Raw genomic sequence first — 23,343 nt, 5'->3', positions numbered from 1 at the left:
AATCCTAATAACATAAATTTAATTAGTAAGAACTTGTCTCTCAGCTCGGGGCATGATCTTAAAGACACATAATTAGTTTACATATTTTTTTAGCAGTAACTCTAAATCAGTAATGCGATTAAATTTTACGACTTACTTCATTATTTCGTTTCTGATCTAATGATATGTTTTACGATATATGTAAATATTGTATTGTGTATATTAATGGTGAAACGTTAATAAACTATTTATCTATCTGTCTCTATCTATCTATCTAATATTGTGTAAACCTACATCTAAATGTGCAAACTCCGTCGTGAAGGGCTTACTTAAAAACGAAATGCTAACTCAAAAATTGTAAAATGAAAACCAATGTGAATGTACACAATGTATACGTGATAGTACGAGTAACATGCAAACAAAGTAAAGAAACAGGCCGTACAGTGACCTATAATAGTTGTTAATTTCTGTGTCATTTTGTCTCATTGGCAATCATACCACATCTTCTTTTTTTTATAATTAATCATTTAAATTGAAACACCCACATCATTCTCGGTGACAACAAGTGAAAAGGAAAGAATAATCAGTTTCAGACATATTCAATTCTACGAGATCAAGAAGTTGTTTTTTTTATTTTTCAATCTGAAGCTGGTATATACACGCTATAGTTGATACGGTGTAGTTGATTATAAAAAGTCAAACTTCGCCAGGAACTCACACAGACAAGCCTTAAAATGCCAAAGGACAAACTTCAATTTTAAAAGCGTAGATTTATGACTTGGATGAAAGGTTTTCAAATTGACACTCATACCACATCTTTTATCTATGTGTAGGGTACTATTGATAAGGGCTTTCAAGCACCAATTCAAACTACCGGTTAACCGGTTAATCGGTCGAACGATTATCCGAGTAACCGGTTACTCAAAAGTGTACGATTTGACAACACTACTATTAACTATCGGTACTGGCATGAACATACGGATTTTTTTTGTGTTATTAAAATTTGCTGTTACAAAATATTATAAATTATTATAAATTAAGGAATGTATCTGCCTCATGCAAAGCTCTGATTCCTTTCACGGATTTGGCTATACTTTTTGGACCTTTTGGATTATAGCTCTTCATCTTTTATATAAGCTTTGGATTTCAAATATTTTGGCCACGAGCATCAGTGAAGAGACATGTATTGTCGAAATGCGCATCTGGTGCAAAATAATTGATACCGTTAATTTTATTAACTTATAACAGTGAAATATGGTATATATATGAGTTCATACTAATCCTTTTATAAAGCTTCAATTAGATGAGACAATAATAATAACAATTTGTAAGTCAACTTTAGTAAAGAAATGCTCTTGTCATATAGCTGCTGGATATGATTTAGGCAGCTTACCTTATTGATTGCTTTATAGAAGGCAAACTCTTCGTTTTCAAGACAGACTTTTACATGTTTTAAAGGAAAAAACTAGCACACCACTAAACAATGCTAAAAGAAATACTAAATTTGGAAAAAAAAACTTAACATAATAAAGGTATTTATTCTTGGTACTCCTATGTTAATCATATCAGAAGTCAAAATGATCTAGAAATTGTTTACCAAAATAAGGCTAACCTGATGCTCCGCAGGGCGCAGCTTTATACGACCGCAAAGGTCGAACCCTGAACAGTTGGGACAAGTATGGACACCACATTTGGATTGTGATTAAATTGTTGACACAACACAGGTTTTTGACACAGAATGAATGTGGTCTAGGACTTAAACTTAAAAAAAATAAATTGGACATTTACCTATTATGGTTTAATATCCAAAATCTAAATACATGGTTAGATTCAACATATCATAGAACCCAAAGAATTCAATTTTTGATGAAATCAATTATGTTCAATTTTAGACCCTTAAGACCTCAATGTGAACCAATTTGATAACCAGGCCCGAATATTAAAAATCTAAATACGTGGTTAGATTCAGCATATTGAAGAACCCCATTTTTCAATTTTTGTTGAAAACAAACAAAGTTTAATTTTTGACCCTTTGGACCTTAATGTAGACCAATTTGAAAACGGGACAATACTGTACGATTAAATATTTCTTGCTCTTGTGCAAAATTGTGCAATTGAACATTTCTGGCTATTGCGCAATATTGTGAAATTGAAGATTTCTTGCTATTGCACAATACTGTGCAATTGAAGATTTCTTGCTATTGCGCAAAACTGTGCAATTAAACATTTCTTGTTATTGCACAATACTTAATATAATAATTTTGGACCCTAATTTGGACCAACTTGAAAACTGGGCCCATAATCAAAAATCTAAGCACATGTTTTAGATTCAGCATATCAAAGAACCCCAAGAATTCAATTTTTGTTAAAATCAAGCTAAATTTAGTTTTGGACCCTTTGGACTTTAATGTAGATTAATTTGAAAACAGGACCAAAAATTAAGAATCTGAATAAACGGTTAGATTTGGCATACCAAATAACCCCAATAATTCATTTTTTGATGAAATCAATTACCCTTTTGGCCCCTAATTCCTAAACTATAGAACCAAAACTCCCAAAATCAATTCAAACCTTCCTTTGGTGGTCATAAACCGGATGTTAAAATTTCTTAGATTTCTAATTACTTATACTAAAGTTATTGTGCAAAAACCAAGCAAAATGCTTATGTTAGACCTTTTTTTTTTTGTCCCCTTATGCATAAAATGTTGGGACCAAAACTCCCAAAATTAATCCCAACCTTCCTATTGTGGTCATAAACCTTCTTTTAAAATTTCACAATTTTTTGTTTACTTATACTAAAGTTATTGTGACAAAACCAAGAAACATGCTTATTTGGGGCCTTTTTGGCCCCTAATTCCTAAACTGTTGGGACCAAAACTCCCAACATCGATCCCAACCTTCTTTTTATGATCATAAACCTTGTGTTTTAATTTCATAGATTTCTATATACTTATACTAAAGTTATAGTGCGAAAACCAAATGTCTTCGGACGACGACGACGACGACGACGACTCCAACGTCATACCAATATACGACTTATTAAAAATAATATATAATATATAAAAGGTCAGGATCAAAACTCGTACATATTAAGCATTGTTAAGAGTGTGCAAATTTAGTTTCCTTACGTCCCCGTCTATATCTATATATTTGCTCAAATAATACTTAAAATTGTTTTGCTTGGTTTAATATTGATCGACCAATTCACTAAGTGAGTTGCTCATGTTGCTATTCATGATGTACTACTCTACTTGTTTACAATTTTAGGAGTAGTGCACGTTCTGTTTACTAACATGCAACGCATAATGCCATTTGTTCACATCTAAATTGTATCATAGATATAGGAAGATGTGGTGTGAGTGCCAATGAGTATACATGTCATAAGTATTAACTTAAGGATGTACTTAGGTGAGGTTTTGGCATTTGTGTCAAATGTTCGGACTCCTCGGTGTTTTTCCATACAATACAAGGTAAAATAGTTTGCCCAAAACACCCGTTTATTTTTTGATAGAAGATTAAAAAGCTCATTGAAGGTCATTTATTAAAATTATAGCAGGTTGTTGATTTTCCTTCTTTTAATTTGAGACCAAAATAATACCAAAGCAAATATGAGTTAAAAGTCCGAGTCAGCCTTTTCCCGCCATATTTTATAAATTAAGAATCTGAATAAACGGTTAGATTTGGCATACCAAATAACCCCAATAATTCATTTTTTGATGAAATCAATTACCCTTTTGGCCCCTAATTCCTAAACTATAGAACCAAAACTCCCAAAATCAATTCAAACCTTCCTTTGGTGGTCATAAACCGGATGTTAAAATTTCTTAGATTTCTAATTACTTATACTAAAGTTATTGTGCAAAAACCAAGCAAAATGCTTATGTTAGACCTTTTTTTTTTGTCCCCTAATGCATAAAATGTTGGGACCAAAACTCCCAAAATTAATCCCAACCTTCCTATTGTGGTCATAAACCTTCTTTTAAAATTTCACAATTTTTTGTTTACTTATACTAAAGTTATTGTGACAAAACCAAGAAACATGCTTATTTGGGGCCTTTTTGGCCCCTAATTCCTAAACTGTTGGGACCAAAACTCCCAACATCGATCCCAACCTTCCTTTTATGATCATAAACCTTGTGTTTTAATTTCATAGATTTCTATATACTTATACTAAAGTTATAGTGCGAAAACCAAATGTCTTCGGACGACGACGACGACGACGACGACTCCAACGTCATACCAATATACGACTTATTAAAAATAATATATAATATATAAAAGGTCAGGATCAAAACTCGTACATATTAAGCATTGTTAAGAGTGTGCAAATTTAGTTTCCTTACGTCACCGTCTATATCTATATATTTGCTCAAATAATACTTAAAATTGTTTTGCTTGGTTTAATATTGATCGACCAATTCACTAAGTGAGTTGCTCATGTTGCTATTCATGATGTACTACTCTACTTGTTTACAATTTTAGGAGTAGTGCACGTTCTGTTTACTAACATGCAACGCATAATGCCATTTGTTCACATCTAAATTGTATTATAGATATAGGAAGATGTGGTGTGAGTGCCAATGAGTATACATGTCATAAGTATTAACTTAAGGATGTACTTAGGTGAGGTTTTGGCATTTGTGTCAAATGTTCGGACTCCTCGGTGTTTTTCCATACAATACAAGGTAAAATAGTTTGCCCAAAACACCCGTTTATTTTTTGATAGAAGATTAAAAAGCTCATTGAAGGTCATTTATTAAAATTATAGCAGGTTGTTGATTTTCCTTCTTTTAATTTGAGACCAAAATAATACCAAAGCAAATATGAGTTAAAAGTCCGAGTCAGCCTTTTCCCGCCATATTTTATAAATTAAGAATCTGAATAAACGGTTAGATTTGGCATACCAAATAACCCCAATAATTCATTTTTTGATGAAATCAATTACCCTTTTGGCCCCTAATTCCTAAACTATAGAACCAAAACTCCCAAAATCAATTCAAACCTTCCTTTGGTGGTCATAAACCGGATGTTAAAATTTCTTAGATTTCTAATTACTTATACTAAAGTTATTGTGCAAAAACCAAGCAAAATGCTTATGTTAGACCTTTTTTTTTTGTCCCCTAATGCATAAAATGTTGGGACCAAAACTCCCAAAATTAATCCCAACCTTCCTATTGTGGTCATAAACCTTCTTTTAAAATTTCACAATTTTTTGTTTACTTATACTAAAGTTATTGTGACAAAACCAAGAAACATGCTTATTTGGGGCCTTTTTGGCCCCTAATTCCTAAACTGTTGGGACCAAAACTCCCAACATCGATCCCAACCTTCTATTTATGATCATAAACCTTGTGTTTTAATTTCATAGATTTCTATATACTTATACTAAAGTTATAGTGCGAAAACCAAATGTCTTCGGACGACGACGACGACGACGACGACTCCAACGTCATACCAATATACGACTTATTAAAAATAATATATAATATATAAAAGGTCAGGATCAAAACTCGTACATATTAAGCATTGTTAAGAGTGTGCAAATTTAGTTTCCTTACGTCACCGTCTATATCTATATATTTGCTCAAATAATACTTAAAATTGTTTTGCTTGGTTTAATATTGATCGACCAATTCACTAAGTGAGTTGCTCATGTTGCTATTCATGATGTACTACTCTACTTGTTTACAATTTTAGGAGTAGTGCACGTTCTGTTTACTAACATGCAACGCATAATGCCATTTGTTCACATCTAAATTGTATTATAGATATAGGAAGATGTGGTGTGAGTGCCAATGAGTATACATGTCATAAGTATTAACTTAAGGATGTACTTAGGTGAGGTTTTGGCATTTGTGTCAAATGTTCGGACTCCTCGGTGTTTTTCCATACAATACAAGGTAAAATAGTTTGCCCAAAACACCCGTTTATTTTTTGATAGAAGATTAAAAAGCTCATTGAAGGTCATTTATTAAAATTATAGCAGGTTGTTGATTTTCCTTCTTTTAATTTGAGACCAAAATAATACCAAAGCAAATATGAGTTAAAAGTCCGAGTCAGCCTTTTCCCGCCATATTTTATAAATCAAATATCTCGAAAAAGAGCTCCATGACCTATCAACAATATTAGCTTATTCTATTCATTAACTTTTACTCTTCATAATTATGGTATTAATTTTAATTTCTTGATTTATAAAATTTTACCTAAGTACATCCTTAATAAAAAATTCAGATTTTTTTCACGAGAAAAATAATCAACTTAATTCATTTTAAACGGTATAAAAATTTAAAACATAATTGTTTTGACATGGTGTTTATATTTCCAAAAGTACAGGCTCCTGCACTGTTTAGTTACTAGTATTTCGTAAGAAATGGAAAGCGAATATTTTATGTTTCTTATATTCTCGAAACTTTATTAAGTTTTGACCAACGTTTGAACAGGTACGTGAAAACAAATCGTCATTATAATTAATAATGTGTATAGAAACCCTAAAACGTCCTGTGTATTGATGATATTGAGGAAGAAATGCATTTTATTTTATCATGTCATTTCTATTCAATACTGCGTGAATGTTTAATAAAACCATAACATTGGCGTAGGCCATCTCAGGACTGGTTAAAAGCTTTTACAATTATTAAGCACTCCTAATGTAAAATACTGTAATGTAACTTAGCAAAATGTACCCCACCCTGTTCGTAAATTTTATTTATCAGAAATATATACCTTGTCATATATCAATTAAAAAAACAACACAAACCTATAGACCTCATGGACATGTATAGATATATTTAAATATCTTTCATCTTTGGTACTTTAGGTGTCATACCACCAATTACTCCCTCAAATTTAGAACGTATGTGAAAGTAGGCCTACTCGGACAAAAAATAGTGCATTTGATGTCATTGTTCACCTAAACTAAACAACAAATTTGCAGAAATGAAAGTTTTGTTGAAAGAGAAATATATTAAGACCATTTTGAGCCAAAATTTATCTGTCTATGAGTTTGCATTAAAAATTGAGGATTAATGCGCTCCATAGTATACTAATTTAAGATTTCCAGAAAACCAGGGGTTATTTTTAGTGGTACCTCCTTTCGGAAGCTCTCTGCTTTCTTATATGATTTTGAATGTATGTTGAAAATTGGCATGCAGAAAGGTGACACCTGTACAATTCAGGATATACCTAGTTTCTATGAAGTTAAACTTAAGGTAAAATATTTAGAAAGCTGTGAAAATTGCAAAATTTGGTTGAACAGATAGGGACTTTTAATTGGTGGTATGACACCATTAGTATAAAACATTTTTTTTTGGGGTCCAGATTATCATCATATTTATTTTTAGAGCAACTTAATTAGGGGTATCATAAACAAATATGGATTAACTAAATAAAGTTTCAAGCGTTTATCGAGATACAATTTAACTAAACGGTAGAAACAATTAATAGCATAACTATTTTGACATGGTATTCACCATGCTCATATTTCTGAAACTAGACGCTCCTGCACTTTTTAGATAATAATAATAATTATAACTTTATTAGCACTAACACATTGACATTAAATGGTTATGGCAACAAATTAAAGACAAACTACAATAACATATATACAATGAAGGAGTGACAGTGGATAATTATGAGAGAAATATATAAAAATAAAAGAGAGGCATACATTATTACAGAAATCAAGTACCTTTTAATAGTCCTTAATAATGAGTTTCTCAACAACAAGCATTCATAACGGACTGCAATAAATTTTGATACTCTGCAATTTTCATTCTCAAAATGAATTGTTTTGAATCTTTGCAAAATGGCTAAAAATCTAGGTTTTTTTGCCTGAAATCTAGGAGTTTTAACAACTTCATATCAATTTGCATCATGTCGGAAAATCAATTTCTTTTTGTTTAGAAAAAATGCATCAAGCTTTTAAATACTACAGCTTAATTCAATTTTTCTTAGAAATAAAGTCAATTCTCATCATCCTTCAAATGCATCCTGCAATAAAAAAAAAGAAACGAATAATATACATACTAAAATTTTAGAATTCCTTTTTGTAAGTTGTATTTTATATTTTGAATTATACAATAAACTAAATTTTTAGCCTACTGAAATTTTACATTCAAAACTCAGTGCTAAATTTTTAGCTTTCAAAGATTCTCATTTCAATGATATTGGCTCGAGTTTTAACCGTTTGAGCAATTTGGACAAGAACAGTTAATACATGAACAAAAATGCTAAATTTTTAGTAAAAAAAAATATAACATTTTGCTCGAAAAATTGCAATTTGTTTTTATTGTAATATAGTTAATTGTAAATTATAAGCCTGGTACCTTTGAAAAGTATCTATATCCGATTTTTGAGATGATATTTAGCGACTTTAGCAATCATATTTTACTTTGATAAGGAAAATCACGCATAAGAGTTTACATTTAAGTTTTGAATCAAGCACTTAAACGTACCGCATTTCTCACAAAATTCATAAATTGGCATCAACATGCTTAATAGTCTATCATCAACTTATACTAATCGACATTTGGTGGGATTTTATTGCTCAATCTGTAGGTATGATGTGGTTTGAGAAGGTTTGGTATTCTTTTCGATATTTCACGTTTTTTGACACGATATTGTCGATGTTTTCGCCAATTGAATTCTGAGTTTGCCTTGGGCATCAGCAGCCTGTTACTATACTATAACTATATTATGTCCCAGACAGTATTGTACAGATTGGGAACAAACCCCCTGTATGGTGATTATACCTGAATAGAGGGATAATCCTTCTTTAGAGGGATAAAATTATACCTCTTTAGAGGGGTATTTTTGTTTGCACTGGATTTAAAGCAAATTAGGGCAGAATGGCATTTTCTAGTTATATTGGCTGTAATCTCTAGCATTATATGCATCAACATATGCACTTTACTAAAAATTGGGATAACCAGTTTTCTGCGTAAGTGACAAAACTTGCAATCTATTGTATACCTATCTGAACACCTGATCAACATCAAAAGGAATAGTTAACCTTTAAATTTCATGTTAAATCTAACAATAGAAATTCTGTTCAGTGAGCCATAAGTGAGTAGAATTTACCTGATCATCACAGCTATCAATCATGGTGAACAATAGAATTTATATTTAGTCAGATAAGCAGCAAACTGGGCATGTGCATATTAAACTAAGTACATCAATTGGTGCATCACCTGTTGCAGGTTACTGCCATAATAAGTAGAGAATGCCATTCTGCCCTATTTTGATTTAAATCCAGTCTAAACAAAAATACCCCTCTATAGAAGGATTAATAGAAGGTATAATCACCATATAGAGGGTTTGTTCTCAACCTGTTGTATATGGTTTGTCTATATGTTGACACTTTAAAGTAAACGTCTTATGTGCTAATGACTCTATATATATATATGAAGTCAAAAGACATGGAATGATATTTGAAAATACGAGAGAATGTTAACATGGAAACAAGATATGAACTCTGGTTAATACAATAAATGTTTTGTTTACATATTTTTTTCGGATATTTTTATACAAAATGAAACTAGCAAAACTAGTCATATATAGAGATTATTTTACGTTTAAGTTACCTAGTTTCTCCTTCTCTTGTGGTATGCTTATTTCCTTTAAATAAAATTCTTTTATATTATGAGAACACAAACAGTTGATGTTTTGTCATATTACAAAGAGTCACAACAACTTTGCGCCATTTAGTAATCATAATCAGTCTTCGTCCTTCAAATCCTTTAATTACATCCAATGAATTTAGGAAATGTCAAACGTTTACGTGATTTTTACATTTAAAGCGCCTTTATGATTAACATTTTGTCTCTAAAATGCTTGAATAATTGTATCCCTTTTAGATTATTTTGTTCTTTAATAATGTTACAGCTTCAATCAAAAACAAATTTTTTTTTAAACTGTTCCGAAGTTAAAAAATTCTCTAGACACATATTTATGATATATCAGCTATGCAAGTTCACCATTCTAGTTTGAATTAAGAACATTTAACTTAAGCTTCTTATCAGTATGCATAGGCGGATCCAGGGGGGGCCTGGGGGCCCGCCCTCCCCCCTTTCGTGGAAAAAATTTGATTGATTATATAGGGAATCACTGAAGCATGACTGGAGCGCCCCCCCCCCCTTTTAGGTCAGTCAGCGCCCCCCCCCCCCCCTCCCTTATGAAAAGTTCTGGATCCGCCACTGGTATGCATATGAAGATCAATACTAGAGATTAGTGAGAAACAAAACATAGAAAACAATGTGCACTTAAGTCATGTAAACAGTGCATATGTATACGATATCAGTTTGTGTTATAGTGCGTAACAAGATTTTGTGAGGGAATTCATTGTTTGCTATACCATATGGTTCAGTTAAAGGCATTTTATGATAAGACCAGAGACATGTATACTAAACATATTTATATGTCTCTGGATAAGACCAATAAAGTAATTAGAATGAACATTTTGGCATTATTTTAAAAAATGATTTAGCTATGAATAAATGTAACATTTGTCAAAAACATACCCTTTTAAAAAGAAAATGTCTGTATAAAGTCAATAGTTTTGTTGACTTTTGAAGCCCAAACTTTGAATAGCTATATTTACTCTAATGAGTGATCTAAAAACTATATTCAGACAGACATATAGGTTAATGAAACTCTAGCAAAAAGTTTGATCAATTATTTTTTTGTTATGGTACGAAATTGCAGGTACGAAATGGTTATGGTACTAAATGACTACAATTCACACAAATCCAACACTGTTTCTCTCCCCTTACATACCTTATTCGTCACAAGTACCTCCAGATGGATCTACCATGTGTACAGGATAGAGAATCTCCGTCAATTTCGGAGGCAAACAGTCTCGATGACATATGCTTTCCGACTGATGAGCACGAAGATGATAATATTTCTTCGCCATCTAGTTCATTCTCCAGGCAAAACAAGAGACGCAGGTTAAGTCCCGGGTTAAACTATAACAATTACGTTTCAAACTCAAAGTATCATATTCCACAATTCGTGTCTTCTTGGAAGTTATACCACGCTGAAAGATTACACATTTTTTATTCCAAGTGTTACACCGAAACTCCAAATGATTTACTTAATTTATTGGACAAGACAATTGAACCCTTTTCACATCAACAAAAGTATTATATTGAAAGAATTAAATCATTTCTAAAATTTGAATCTTGTGAGCCTGGAGTATCCCGGAGCCGATCGAGTGTTTTTTTAAGGGACATATACATCAGATTGGAACCTGTATTTGGTGAAATTATCAAGGAGCTTCGTTCTATCTTTGAAGGAGGATACAAGGCTAAAAATTCAAATCCTGATTATTATCACATGTGAGTTCACAATGGTTTTAATAGTTTTGACTTTTAAAAGAAGGTGGCTACTTGTTTTGTTTTTTTTAGTGGGGAGTATAGGCCCCCCAGCCTCTAAACTCATCAATTCTGAATTTCATGATTCAAGATAAATGATGGGACACGATTGTATTTCAAAAACCACTAATATATATATTTTTGTTTTCAATTAAAAAATCAAACGATGAATGCATATTTTTTTGTGTACCCATCTGTCCCTACTAGAAAACAAAAATTACATGTGTCCCTGCCCGTCCCTACTAAAAAATTGCACAGTTTCTTTTTTATTTTTATAATGTGGAAGTACAAAATATACATCGGCGGGGTTAAACGGCCACAAAAGAGACAGACAGATGAGGTTTCCGTGAATATGACTTTATGAGAAAACTAAACGGTCTAATTATTCTGCCGAAAGGGAACGTGAAAGACCCTGGCTAGGCGATAGGGATGACGTAATGGTGTGTTCTGCATGCAAAGTTCACAGTGACACAAAAACTAATTCATTTGTAACTTGGTGTAAAATCTACAAATTAGATTGTGCTATTAAGCATGAGAGATCGAACAATCATGAAAAATCAGAAAAGACCAAGACTGAATCCAAGTCTACTTTATTTTCAAAAACTTGTAGAATAGCAAGAACAATCTTTGTGCCATGAACAAGTTCTAAAATGTTGTTAGCACAGTTTTAATTAAATGCATGTAGTTAACATATAAAACCTTTATTTCACTTGATTATTACTCCAAACTGTGTAGTAGTTGTAGTTGTACAATGTAGCTGAAATATTGCCCAAGTTGGCTTTAAACAACATTCAATCAACCAAAAAGTAGAGAATATACATGTAGTATATATAAATCTATACTCTCAGGGTGTAAGGTACATGTATTATAATTTCTTTTTTATCTTTTTAGAGATGTCTTGGCAAGTTATAGGGTATTTGAATTTATTGAAGAACTTTCAATCCTGCTAAAATTGTTTCAAGACAAATACAATCAATTGCAAGAGGTTGCTGAAACCTATTATTACATTCCTCTATGTCAAAGTTTTGCCCAGATGTGTCATTTAAAAGTGCAGTAAGTATAAGTAGTATTAACATTTCATTTTTTTGCCATCACTTTGCGTCCGTCGTCTGTCCGTGTAGTCTTCCATCCGTCCCTCAAAATTTTACACATTTTAATTGTCTCCTCTGAAACCACTGGGCAATGGTATTTGGTATGATGTTGCATTATCATCAGTACATCTCAGTTTCATGCTTGTACTGAAGCCCTACCTCCTCAGTCAAAGTCTAGTGTCAGAAATTAATACACAGTTTCTACATGTTCTATGTTAAATTTTCTGATTAGGTCAGTTCAATAGAAACTCCTTATGATTGGTCAGTGCTTTTTTTATACGACCGCAAAAATTTAAATTTTTTGGTCGTATATTGCTATCACGTTGGCGTCGTCGTCTGCGTCGTCGTCGTCGTCCGAATACTTTTAGTTTTCGCACTCTAACTTTAGTAAAAGTGAATAGAAATCAATGAAATTTTAACACAAGGTTTATGACCACAAAAGGAAGGTTGGGATTGATTTTGGGAGTTTTGGTCCCAACATTTTAGGAATTAGGGGCCAAAAAGGGCCCAAATAAGCATTTTCTTGGTTTTCGCACTATAACTTTAGTTTAAGTGAATAGAAATCTATGAAATTTTGACACAAGGTTTATGACCACAAAAGGAAGGTTGGGATTGATTTTGGGAGTTTTGGTTCTAACAGTTTAGGAATTAAGGGCCAAAAAAGGGCCCAAATCAGCATTATTCTTGGTTTTCGCACAATAACTTTAGTATTAGTAAATAGAAATCAATGAAATTGTAACACAAGGTTTATGACCACAAAAGGAAGGTTGGGATTGATTTTTGGAGTTATTGTCACAACAGTTTATGAATTAGGGGCCAAAAAGGGGCCCAAATAAGCATTATTTTTGGTTTTTGCACCATAACTTTAGTTTAAGTAAATAGAAATCTATGAAATTTAAACACAAGGTTTATGACCATAAAAGGAAGGTTGGGTTTGATTTTGGGAGTTTTGGTCCTAACAGTTTAGGAATAAGGGGCCCAAAGGGTCCAAAATTGAACTTTGTGTGATTTCATCAAAAATTGAATAATTGGGGTTCTTTGATATGCCGAATCTGACTATGTATGTAGATTCTTAATTTTTGGTCCTGTTTTCAAATTGGTCTACATTAAGGTCCAAAGGGTCCAAAATTAAACTTAGTTTGATTTTAACAAAAATTGAATCCTTGGGGTTCTTTGATATGCTGAATTTAAAAATGTACTTAGATTTTTAATTATTGGTCTAGTTTTCAAGTTGGTCCAAATGGGGGTCCAAAATTAAACTTTGTTTGATTTCATCAAAAATTGAATAAATGGGTTCTTTGATATGCCAAATCTAACTGTGTATGTAGATTCTTAATTTTTGGTTCAGTTTTCAAATTGGTCTACATTAAGGTCCAAAGGGTCCAAAATTAAACTAAGTTTGATTTTAACAAAAATTAAATTCTTGGGCTTATTTGATATGCTTTATCTAAATATGTACTTTGATTTTTGATTATGGGCCCAGTTTTCAAGTTGGTCCAAATCAAGATTCCATATCAAGTATTGTGCAATAGCAAGAAATTTTCAATTGCACAGTATTGCACAATAGCAAGAAATATCTAATTGCACAATATTGTGCAATAGCAATTAATTTTCAATTGGAGTTATCTTTCTTTGTATAGAATAGTAGTTGATAATATATGTTGGAAATTTGCCAGACATGACTATGATGTCATTTTCTATTTTTATTTGCCAATAACTTTATGTAAATAACTTCATTGGAAATTTGCCAATATAAAATGTTGCTGATGAAGCTTTTTTTTCCTTATCTTATCTAAAATGTTTTTAGATAATGTATGTTGGACATTTGCCAGACATGACTATGATGTCATTTTCTATTTTTATTTGCCAATAACTTTATGTAAATAACTTCATTGGAAATTTGCCAATATAAAATGTTGCTGATAAAGTTTTTTTTATTGTTTTATACAATAAACAATGTATATTCACTTTTACTACCAACCAATCTTTACCATTCAGTGATAACAAGCACTTTATTTTACATTTTAATATTTTATGATGTATTTAAAAGAGTAGTTATTGTTGCAAACTCCATTAGAAATTTGAATTGATATCAGTTTTGAAAAAAGGGAAACGGGGATGTGAAAAAAAGGGGGGGGTTTACATTTTTCTCATTTCAGATTTCATAAATAAAAAGAAAATTTCTTCAAACATTTTTTGAGAGGATTAATATTCAACAGCATAGTGAATTGCTCAAAGGCAAAAAAAAAACTTTTAAGTTCATTAGATCACATTCATTCCGTGTCAGAAACCTATGCTGTGTCAACTATTTAATTTTAGATTTAAAAAGTTTGAAGAAGAAATCTTTAATTGATTTGTAAAATCTTGACATTTGTTTTGTGTAAAAAAAACCCATGTAATGTCAAAAATTTGATCATGATCCAAATTCAGCTGTATCACGCTTGAATGTTTTGTCCATACTTGCCCCAACTGTTCAGGGTTCGACCTCTGCGGTCGTATAAAGCTGCGCCCTGCGGAGCACCTGGTTTATCATGTTGCATTATCATCAGTACATCTCAGTTTCATGCTTGTACTGATGCCCCACCCCCTCAGTCAAAGTCTAGTGTCAGAAATTAATACACAGTTTCTACATGTTCTATGTTAAGTTTTCTGATTAGGTCAGTTCAATAGAAACTCCTTATGATTGATTAGTGCTATTTTTTATCATGTTGCATTATCATCAGTACATCTCAGTTTCATGCAGGTTGTGAGGCCCTACCCCCTCAGTCATGGTCCACTGACTTTGAAATTGCCACAAAGTGTATGTTAAGTTTTGTGATTAGGTCAGTTCAAAAGGAACTACTTATGATAGCTATAGGTTAGTGATATTTGGTATGATATTGCATTAGCGTGTGTACATTTCATTTTCATGCAGGTTGTGAGGTCCTGCTGAAAAAAAAAACTCAAATTAAATATTCCCATTAATAGTGCAGTCAATATCAATCAAGGATTTGAAAATTGTATCAAAGGGGTTTTGTAACTATTTCACTCTTAAATATACACAGTCTAAAATAAACTTTGCTGCAAAGCAGGCGAGACAGATGTCTGTGATAAAAGTTTATTCAATTATTGCTATCACATTGTGTATTATTGGGATTTTTCATCTGATTCTGATGCCGTTTTTTTTTTTTTTATTATTTATTTCCTTATTGCAAGACTTTTCGGTAGTATACCAACTTCATGTGAGTCTTACTATTTCAGAGATATAAGGGATCAGTTTTCAATTTTTTTATAATTGTATAATACTGGAATTTGGAATCAAGGTATACAATGGTATATAAACATTGGGTTTTAGTGTAGCAGATACTGGTAACCATGGTAACTCTTATTTTACTACCAGCCATATTTTGCTTCATTGGCAGAAACCCTTTATTCAGATTTGTGACTTTGTATCAGTTGATGCGGCCAGTCATTGAAAATGACCACCATGCCCTAAATGAATAAATAAAATCAATGTAGTAAATTGAACTGAACTTAGTATATATATTTCCCTAGTGGTTCCCATTCAACACTACATTTATTGGTCCTACTGGCCTTTCAAGATGATCAGTATTGGATCTGATCAGACCTTTCTTTGGTTACATCTTCTGACATCAGACTCAGACTTCTCTTGAACTGAATTTTAATGTGCGTATTGTTATGCGTTTACTTTTCTACATTGCTTAGAGGTAATAGGGGGAGGTTTGAGATCTCACAAACATGTTTAACCCCGCTGCATTTTTGCGCCTGTCCCAAGTCAGGAGCCTCTGGCCTTTGTTAGTCTTGTATTATTTTAATTTTAGTTTCTTGTGTACAATTTGGAAATTAGTATGGCGTTCATTATCACTGAACTAGTATATTTGTTTAGGGGCCAGCTGAAGGACGCCTCCGGGTGCGGGAATTTCTCGCTACATTGAAGACCTGTTGGTGACCTGCTGCTGTTGTTTTTTTATTTGGTCGGGTTGTTGTCTCTTTGACACATTCCCCATTTCCATTCTCAATTTTATTTTACTAAATAGGTAATTGGTTAAATTCCTTTTTATGTCCCAGCCACGGCGGAGGGGGCATTAAGTTTTACCCTTGTCCGTCTGTACGTCCCAAAATTAGTTTCTGTTCTCTAACTTTAGTTTGCCTGAACCAAATGTTATAAAAGTTATACACAATGGTTATTACCACCAAACACAGATCAATTTTGAATATGGGTTGAAAATAATATGTTGCCAATCTCATATTAAAATATTGAATAGGTTATTTGAATACATATATATATACAAATACTGACATGCCTAACCAGTATAATTTATGTGGGCTGTTAAAAAACTTTAAGTGCTTTGATTTATCTTAATTAACTACTTCAGACCTTCATTTATTTCATGAAACTTGGACAAAAACATCTCTATGGTCAAAATATTGTAGATACACAAAAGTTTTGAAAATAAATTATTTTTTTTCCGTTTTCGCAGAAAATTTGGACATTTTTTTATTGCTATTGTACTAGGCTGACTGTATGTAATGTTAAGGTTTTTAAAACTTGAATAACTTCACCAAACAGTCTTACCTCCATGAATTTTGAACTGAAGCTACTTTAGTACCTATACATAAATTTTGAAAATATTTTTTTTTCCATTTCGGCAAAGAATTTTTACTTTGTTTAACCTTTACATGCTTTAGTTTAAGATTTTTTTCCAATATAGTGTCAGAAAACTTGAGAAGCATGTTTAGAGTCTAATTCATGTATTGACAGGGTATCTTCTGTTTTGTCATACAATTTGAATATTACCGTAATTAATGATAATGCAGATCTATATATTTTTTATTGAATTATTGCATTGACTACTGTCTTCTTACAAAATTTTTGATTCTATCAACAACTGTCTGAACTGTTGTGAAGTAAATTTCCCTGAATGACCAGCACTTTCATCACAAATTAATACCATATTCATCTTTTCAAGATATGGCAGACCCACAAAATGGATAAATTTAGCAGATCAAAAAATTGTATCATCAGTACCAGACCTCTGTTTCTTCCAAAAAGGAAAGCAGTTGGATGAACTTGTACTCTCAAAATCTCAAATTTTAGTGTCAGTTGTAGAGGTAAGTTGCTTTAGAACAAAAAATGTAAACTGCTATTCCCTTTTACAGTATGTGACACAAATTGAAAAAAATGTTCCTTATTGCATACAAATAATAAATGTGGTCAGTATTCTGTTCTTCAATATTTATAGCTTTACCTGCAAAAGGAATCACAAACCTTCCCTGTTTATTAGCTCACCTGGCTAAAAGCCAGGGTGAGCTTTTGTCATCACTTTGCGTCCGTCATCCGTCTGTAAACTTTTTCAAAAATCTTTTCCTCTGAACCCACTGGGCCAATCTGAACCAAAGTTGGTCTGAATCATCCATAAGGTGTCTACTTTCAAAATTGTATCCGCTGACCCCTGCTCTCCAAAAATGGCAGCCATTACTATAAATAGAACATAGGGGTAAAATGCACAGAAATTTCTATAAATGGCAAAAAACGCTTTATTTTTCAGTAAAATGGGTTCAAATTTGATCTGTATCCTCATCATTTAGAGTTGTTTAACATATGATTCAGGTTTTTCCGAAAAATTTATACTTTTGCCAATTTTGCTAAATATGCTAATTAGGCTTATTTGACAAAAATTCAATGACAGATCTTCTCCTCTGAAACCATTTGGCCAATTGGAACCAAACTTGATGTGGATGGTCCTTGGGTGGTCCCTTTCAAGATGGACAATTTGTGATTTCACGGTGCTTTGCAAACTGAATAATTTGCAATGTGTATTAATATGTTTGTAAGATTGGCTTTATACATGTTATACATGTAAATGTGATTTAGCTTATAAATCCACGTTCACATCCCAAAAATGAGTTCCATTGATTTTTGTGTTAATTTTTCAGTTGCCTACAATGCTCTGGTGGTACATGTATAATAATGAATGTACTAGACACCATTGACATTTTTTTTAATAACTTTGCAAGGGCTTTTTCTTGTTCAATGATTTTGTGTTTTTAATAAAAAAAAAAAAAAAAGAAAGAGTTCATTCAGTAATGGACTACACTACATTTATCTGACATTTTGTCTGAACTTTTAACTAGATATTCATTGCAAAATATTTTTATGGCACAGAGACCAAATGTTGGTGGGCGGGAATCATAATCTTTAACCCTGTCTTTTCTTCTGTTATTGTATCCCTGCATCTGTCCACACTGTAAGCACTAGCAAATTTAGTTCTCATAAGAGTTGGATAAAATTTGTACATAGCCTTCTGTTCTATGATAACTCAAGCCAGTTTGAAGATGAGTTCTGTTCGTGATATTTTGTAAGAGTTGTGCCCTTAAAGACTTTGTAAATTGGCAATATAGCCTTGTCAGCATTCATTTTGGATTTGAATGCAATTTATACATATGCTTTAGCTCAATAATATCTCAAAAAAGTATGAAGAAGAGTCGTGATAGTAAATTTATGTAACATTTATGTTCCTTAAACAACTTTGAAAGTTGGAAAATAAATATTTGCAATGGGGGGGGGGGGGGGGGGGGGGGTGACATTGGAGCACTGTTTTTTTATGATATAATTTTTAATAGGTGAAAAAGGATTCAAGGCAAAAGTGCGAGGAACCACCCATTAAAATCGGAAAATGGTCAGATGAAAAAGATGAAGGTTCCTGCAGACCAGAAATATTGAAGGATTTAACCGAGTCTGTGCTAGGACAGCATGCAGGAGAACTTTTGTTAGAAATTCGAAGAAAAGATCATGTAACAAAGGTAGAAAATGGAGTTAAAAAGTTTATGAAACCGGGAATGGTTGTTGATGGGACTAAGGTAATTTATTGCAGAATTAGAACATTAATAAACAAGTAATATACATGTAAATTAATATCCATGCCATCTATTGATGTATTAATGATATTATTGAGCATGCATGTATATTTATTAGTCCCCTACTGGCAAAGGCTCTGTGTCCATCTGTCCGTCCGTCAGATTTTAGGTTTTACAGATGTTTCCCAAACCCTTTAGGACAGCAGTTTCATATTTGTTATGTAAATAATTCAAGGGCTGTTACAAATGAAGGTCACATTTTGTTCAGGTCTAATAATTTGTCACAGTGTTATGGCTGACGGTCCGTCTGGCAGATCCTGAGTTTTCCAGATTTTTTTAAACCCTTTGAGATGTTGGCTTCATATTTGATATGTAAATACATCATGGGCTGTTACAGTTCAAGTTTGGATTTTGCTCTTGTCCGATAATTTTTCACAGAGATATGACCCTTGAACTAAAGAAAATTCATAAAATTTTAATGTTTTCCAGACTTTTTTCCCCAACCCTTTAAGAGATGAGCTTCATATTTGGTATGTTACAGTTCAAGTTCACATTTTGTTCCAGTCTGATATTTTTTCACAGAGTTATGGCTGTCCGTCTGTCTGATTTAAAGTTTTGCAGACTTTTTTCCCAAACCCTTTTAAATATCGGCTTCATATTTGGTGTGTAAATACATCATGGACTGTTACAGTTCAAGTTCCCATTTTGTTCCAGTCTGATAAGTCAAGGCCCTTGAACTTCTTTCTGTCTGATAAAATGATTTTTTTTGCAGCGACACATAGGGATCACTCTCCGTCATCTTGCGTCTGCGTCATACTACTGTAGATTCATTTTTATTTGTGGTATACCAATTTCTGGTTATGTTGTGCAATTCTAGTATAGTGTTGATTTGCGAAAATATGTGCAATGTGGGGGACATTCGAACTCTGTTCTTTTATAAAATTTAATTTGACAGCATTCTAATTCCACAAACATGACAAATTGAAATATAATATATATATGATGTCAAGTTTAACTTGTCATACGGCCACAGAAATACAGTATATCATACAAATCTCTAAGCATGTGACAACCATACAATATATTTCTCCCCCCGGATTTCTGAAACATCTGAGATACAAGGTTAATACAAAGTAATTATATATTCCTGTGGTTGTTTTCAAGAATTTTTTAGTCAGCGTAGGAATACAGCCTTACAGGATCTCTTAAACCTCTACCTATTTTACCATAACTAGCTACTTTTGTTTTCTGAAACAGGTTTGTGAGGAGACATCAGGTTCTGAGAAACATTATTATTTTTATTTTTCAGGTTTATTTCACAATTCTTAAAATGTCTGATAACCATATAGAAGAACTTGAAAAGAAGAAGAAATATGATGACAGTATGGATGAGGCAACTATTTATTATGCAAAACCGTTGGACCTTATTTTTAAAGAAGATCGGGACATTTTGATAGACAGCTTTATGATGTTAAATAACATTGATTTCAGTTAATGCCATAATCCGCAAATTTACAAGCTTCTTCCACCAGTAAAACTGGTCGCCATGATATAACTGAATCAAAGCTTTACAGGCTGTAAAAGCAATTGCTGCCATGTTAATGTTTTGGGGACTTTTTTTTATCATTGACAATGTTACATGCACATTTGGAGATCAGTTTTATTTTTATTATACAATATAAATTGAATTAATATATTAAGTACAGATTTTAGAATTATCTAATAATTTGTAAATTTTATTAAATTAAAGCAACTGAAAGCATTTCATTAAATTAATAAATGAAGTATTTGATCAAAATTTGTAAGATTTGATTGACACCAAAGTCTTAAGACATTATTGTTGGCCTTCCTATCATAAGTCGCACAAAGATTTAAAGAAGGTGTGCTATTTTTTCATCAATAAAGAATAGGATAAGACAATAATTTTAGTCCTTGGGTGCTGCAATTTATGTTTGTTTGATAAATGTTTGCATGTTTGACACCAAATGTTACATGCAAAAGTACATTTTCATTCTTATTGTAAAAAAATGGTAGCAGACTAATACATTGGATTGATTATTTTTGGAAAATTTGATTATTAGTGTAAGTTCTGAATCATTTACCCACTAAAATGAGGTAAAATAAGCTGTTATACACACACATTAAAGTGCATGTATAAAAATGTCACACTTTTTGTCACTAAAAACCTAGAAATAAGATGTTTAAGGCTTTTTTACTTGATGCTAATATATTTTAAGTTAATTTTTTTTTTACTAAAGGATGTGTAAGGTATAAAAGTGTAAATAAATGTCTTAAAAATTTTTCTTAATCTATTCTTTATATGTTTCCTACAAATAGAACATAGTGTTGACACCAAAATTCTATTAAAGAATTCTTGCCCATATATAAGAATTAAACCTGACAGGAGTGTTGTCTAGTGAGAAGTAAGAAGGTTTTAACTTTATATCAATAAAAGACTTTAGCAGAAAGTCATTTTTAATATGTTTTATATTTCACAAGGAGACAACATGTTTACCAGGCTAAAGTTGGGGTCAAATATGCATGTGCTGAAACATATAACTCAAAAAGAAATCATTATGGATTATCCCCTGGTAGTGTTTGTAACTGGGCAATAATTTCCTTTATTGATTTAATTTTAACAATTTTCATAATTAATTTAAGTTTAACCATTCAGTTAAAACATTTCAACTTTCCAGACGCAAATGTTGAAAAAAGGGAAAGAAATAAAATATCTTACAAGACATAAACATGTAAAAAATAAATGTAAATATATATTTCAGCTTACTAAAAATATTTTCATGATGTTACTTTGTCATCATTTTTAAAAACTAAGTCCCAAACATTATTGCTCAGTTGATATGTGTCATCCTCATGCGGTATGAGATAACTATAATGTGCATGCATTCCCGAAAAGAGGGGTCATCACAGACAAACATGACATTAAATCGTCATTATACGAACAAAAACAAACAGCTCTATGTTGCTTTGATATTTATCCAATTTTCAGGAAACATTGTGAAAAATTATCTTCAATATTTCGAAAACATGTGAAATAAAATTTCAAACACGCTGGACTGTCGAGGGTCAACAAACGTAGTAGACTCGTCCATTGAAAAGACGAGGATAATGGTTTCATCATTTGTCATGCATACCCAGTTTTAATTATGATTTCCAAAAAGAACGTACGTATGTCTATTATGATAGCTGTCACATTATATGCTGACAATGTGTCATGTTTGTTGCTTATGTTGTTATATCTAATTATAATTGTTAATTGTATATACTATTTACAATGAACTTGTATTATTATACATATTTTTTGTATCTCTATATTGTTTTTTTCTACTTTTTTGGATTATTTTTATTTGCAGATCTCTTATTTTCCATGAACATTTTAGCTTTTCTCATCCCTGGCGTCCGTCGTCATCGTCTGTCATCGTTCACTTTTACAAAAATCTTCTTCTCTGAAACTATTGGGCCAAATTTAACCAAACTTGGCCACAATCATCATTGGGGTATCTAGTTTAAAAAATATAGTCGATGACCCTGCCTGCCAACCAAGATGACATGGCTAAAAAAAGAGCATAGGGGTAAAATGCAAGTTTTGTCTATTGTTTTGAAAACCGTTATAAATAGAGAAAATCTGACTGGAGCAAAAATGTTTAGAATGTTGAGCTCTGCCAATTGCTAATACATGTATACATCAAAACTGTCAGACGACTTCTTAGCCTTAAATGACAAATTTTACCATTTTTTAAATTTTTAACCGGATTTTTGACAATTATAATAGAGAGAAACTTTAAATTGCAAAAATGATCAGCAAGACAAGTTCTTCAAATAAGTCTAATGGTCGATATCGTCAGTCGACTCCTTATTAGAGTTTATGCCCTTACGATTTTTACCAATTTTGGCGTTTTTGCCTTATATCTTAAAAATTGTAATAGATAGATAGAAACTTAAACAAGCAAAAATGATCAGCAAGACCCCTCAGTATTTTGAAAGTACAGGTTTGCATGAACCTTTATTAAGGACATCTAGTCCTC

General features: G+C 32.0%; 1 protein-coding gene across 2 annotated transcripts; it reads left to right on the top strand.

The window, feature by feature from the left end:
• The first annotated feature begins 10,772 nt into the window (after positions 1-10,772).
• Positions 10,773-22,630, top strand: LOC143051866 (uncharacterized). 2 transcript variants are annotated; one of them, XM_076224856.1, is made up of 5 exons: positions 10,773-10,925; positions 12,243-12,404; positions 17,413-17,554; positions 19,067-19,303; positions 20,610-22,630. In XM_076224856.1, exons 1-5 carry the CDS (start codon positions 10,777-10,779, stop codon positions 20,793-20,795), a joined length of 876 nt encoding a protein of 291 aa, XP_076080971.1. In that variant the 5' UTR covers positions 10,773-10,776; the 3' UTR covers positions 20,796-22,630. The 2 variants fall into 2 exon arrangements, with proteins under 2 accessions (XP_076080971.1, XP_076080972.1); XM_076224857.1 differs by lacking the exon at positions 10,773-10,925 and adding an exon at positions 10,932-11,315.
• The last annotated feature ends 713 nt before the right edge of the window (positions 22,631-23,343 follow it).

This window comes from Mytilus galloprovincialis, chromosome 11, assembly GCF_965363235.1.
Source record: "Mytilus galloprovincialis chromosome 11, xbMytGall1.hap1.1, whole genome shotgun sequence".
Taxonomy (NCBI): Eukaryota; Metazoa; Mollusca; class Bivalvia; order Mytilida; family Mytilidae; genus Mytilus; species Mytilus galloprovincialis.
Note: the sequence above shows the minus strand (reverse complement) of the source record. Positions and strands in the feature narration are given on the sequence as shown.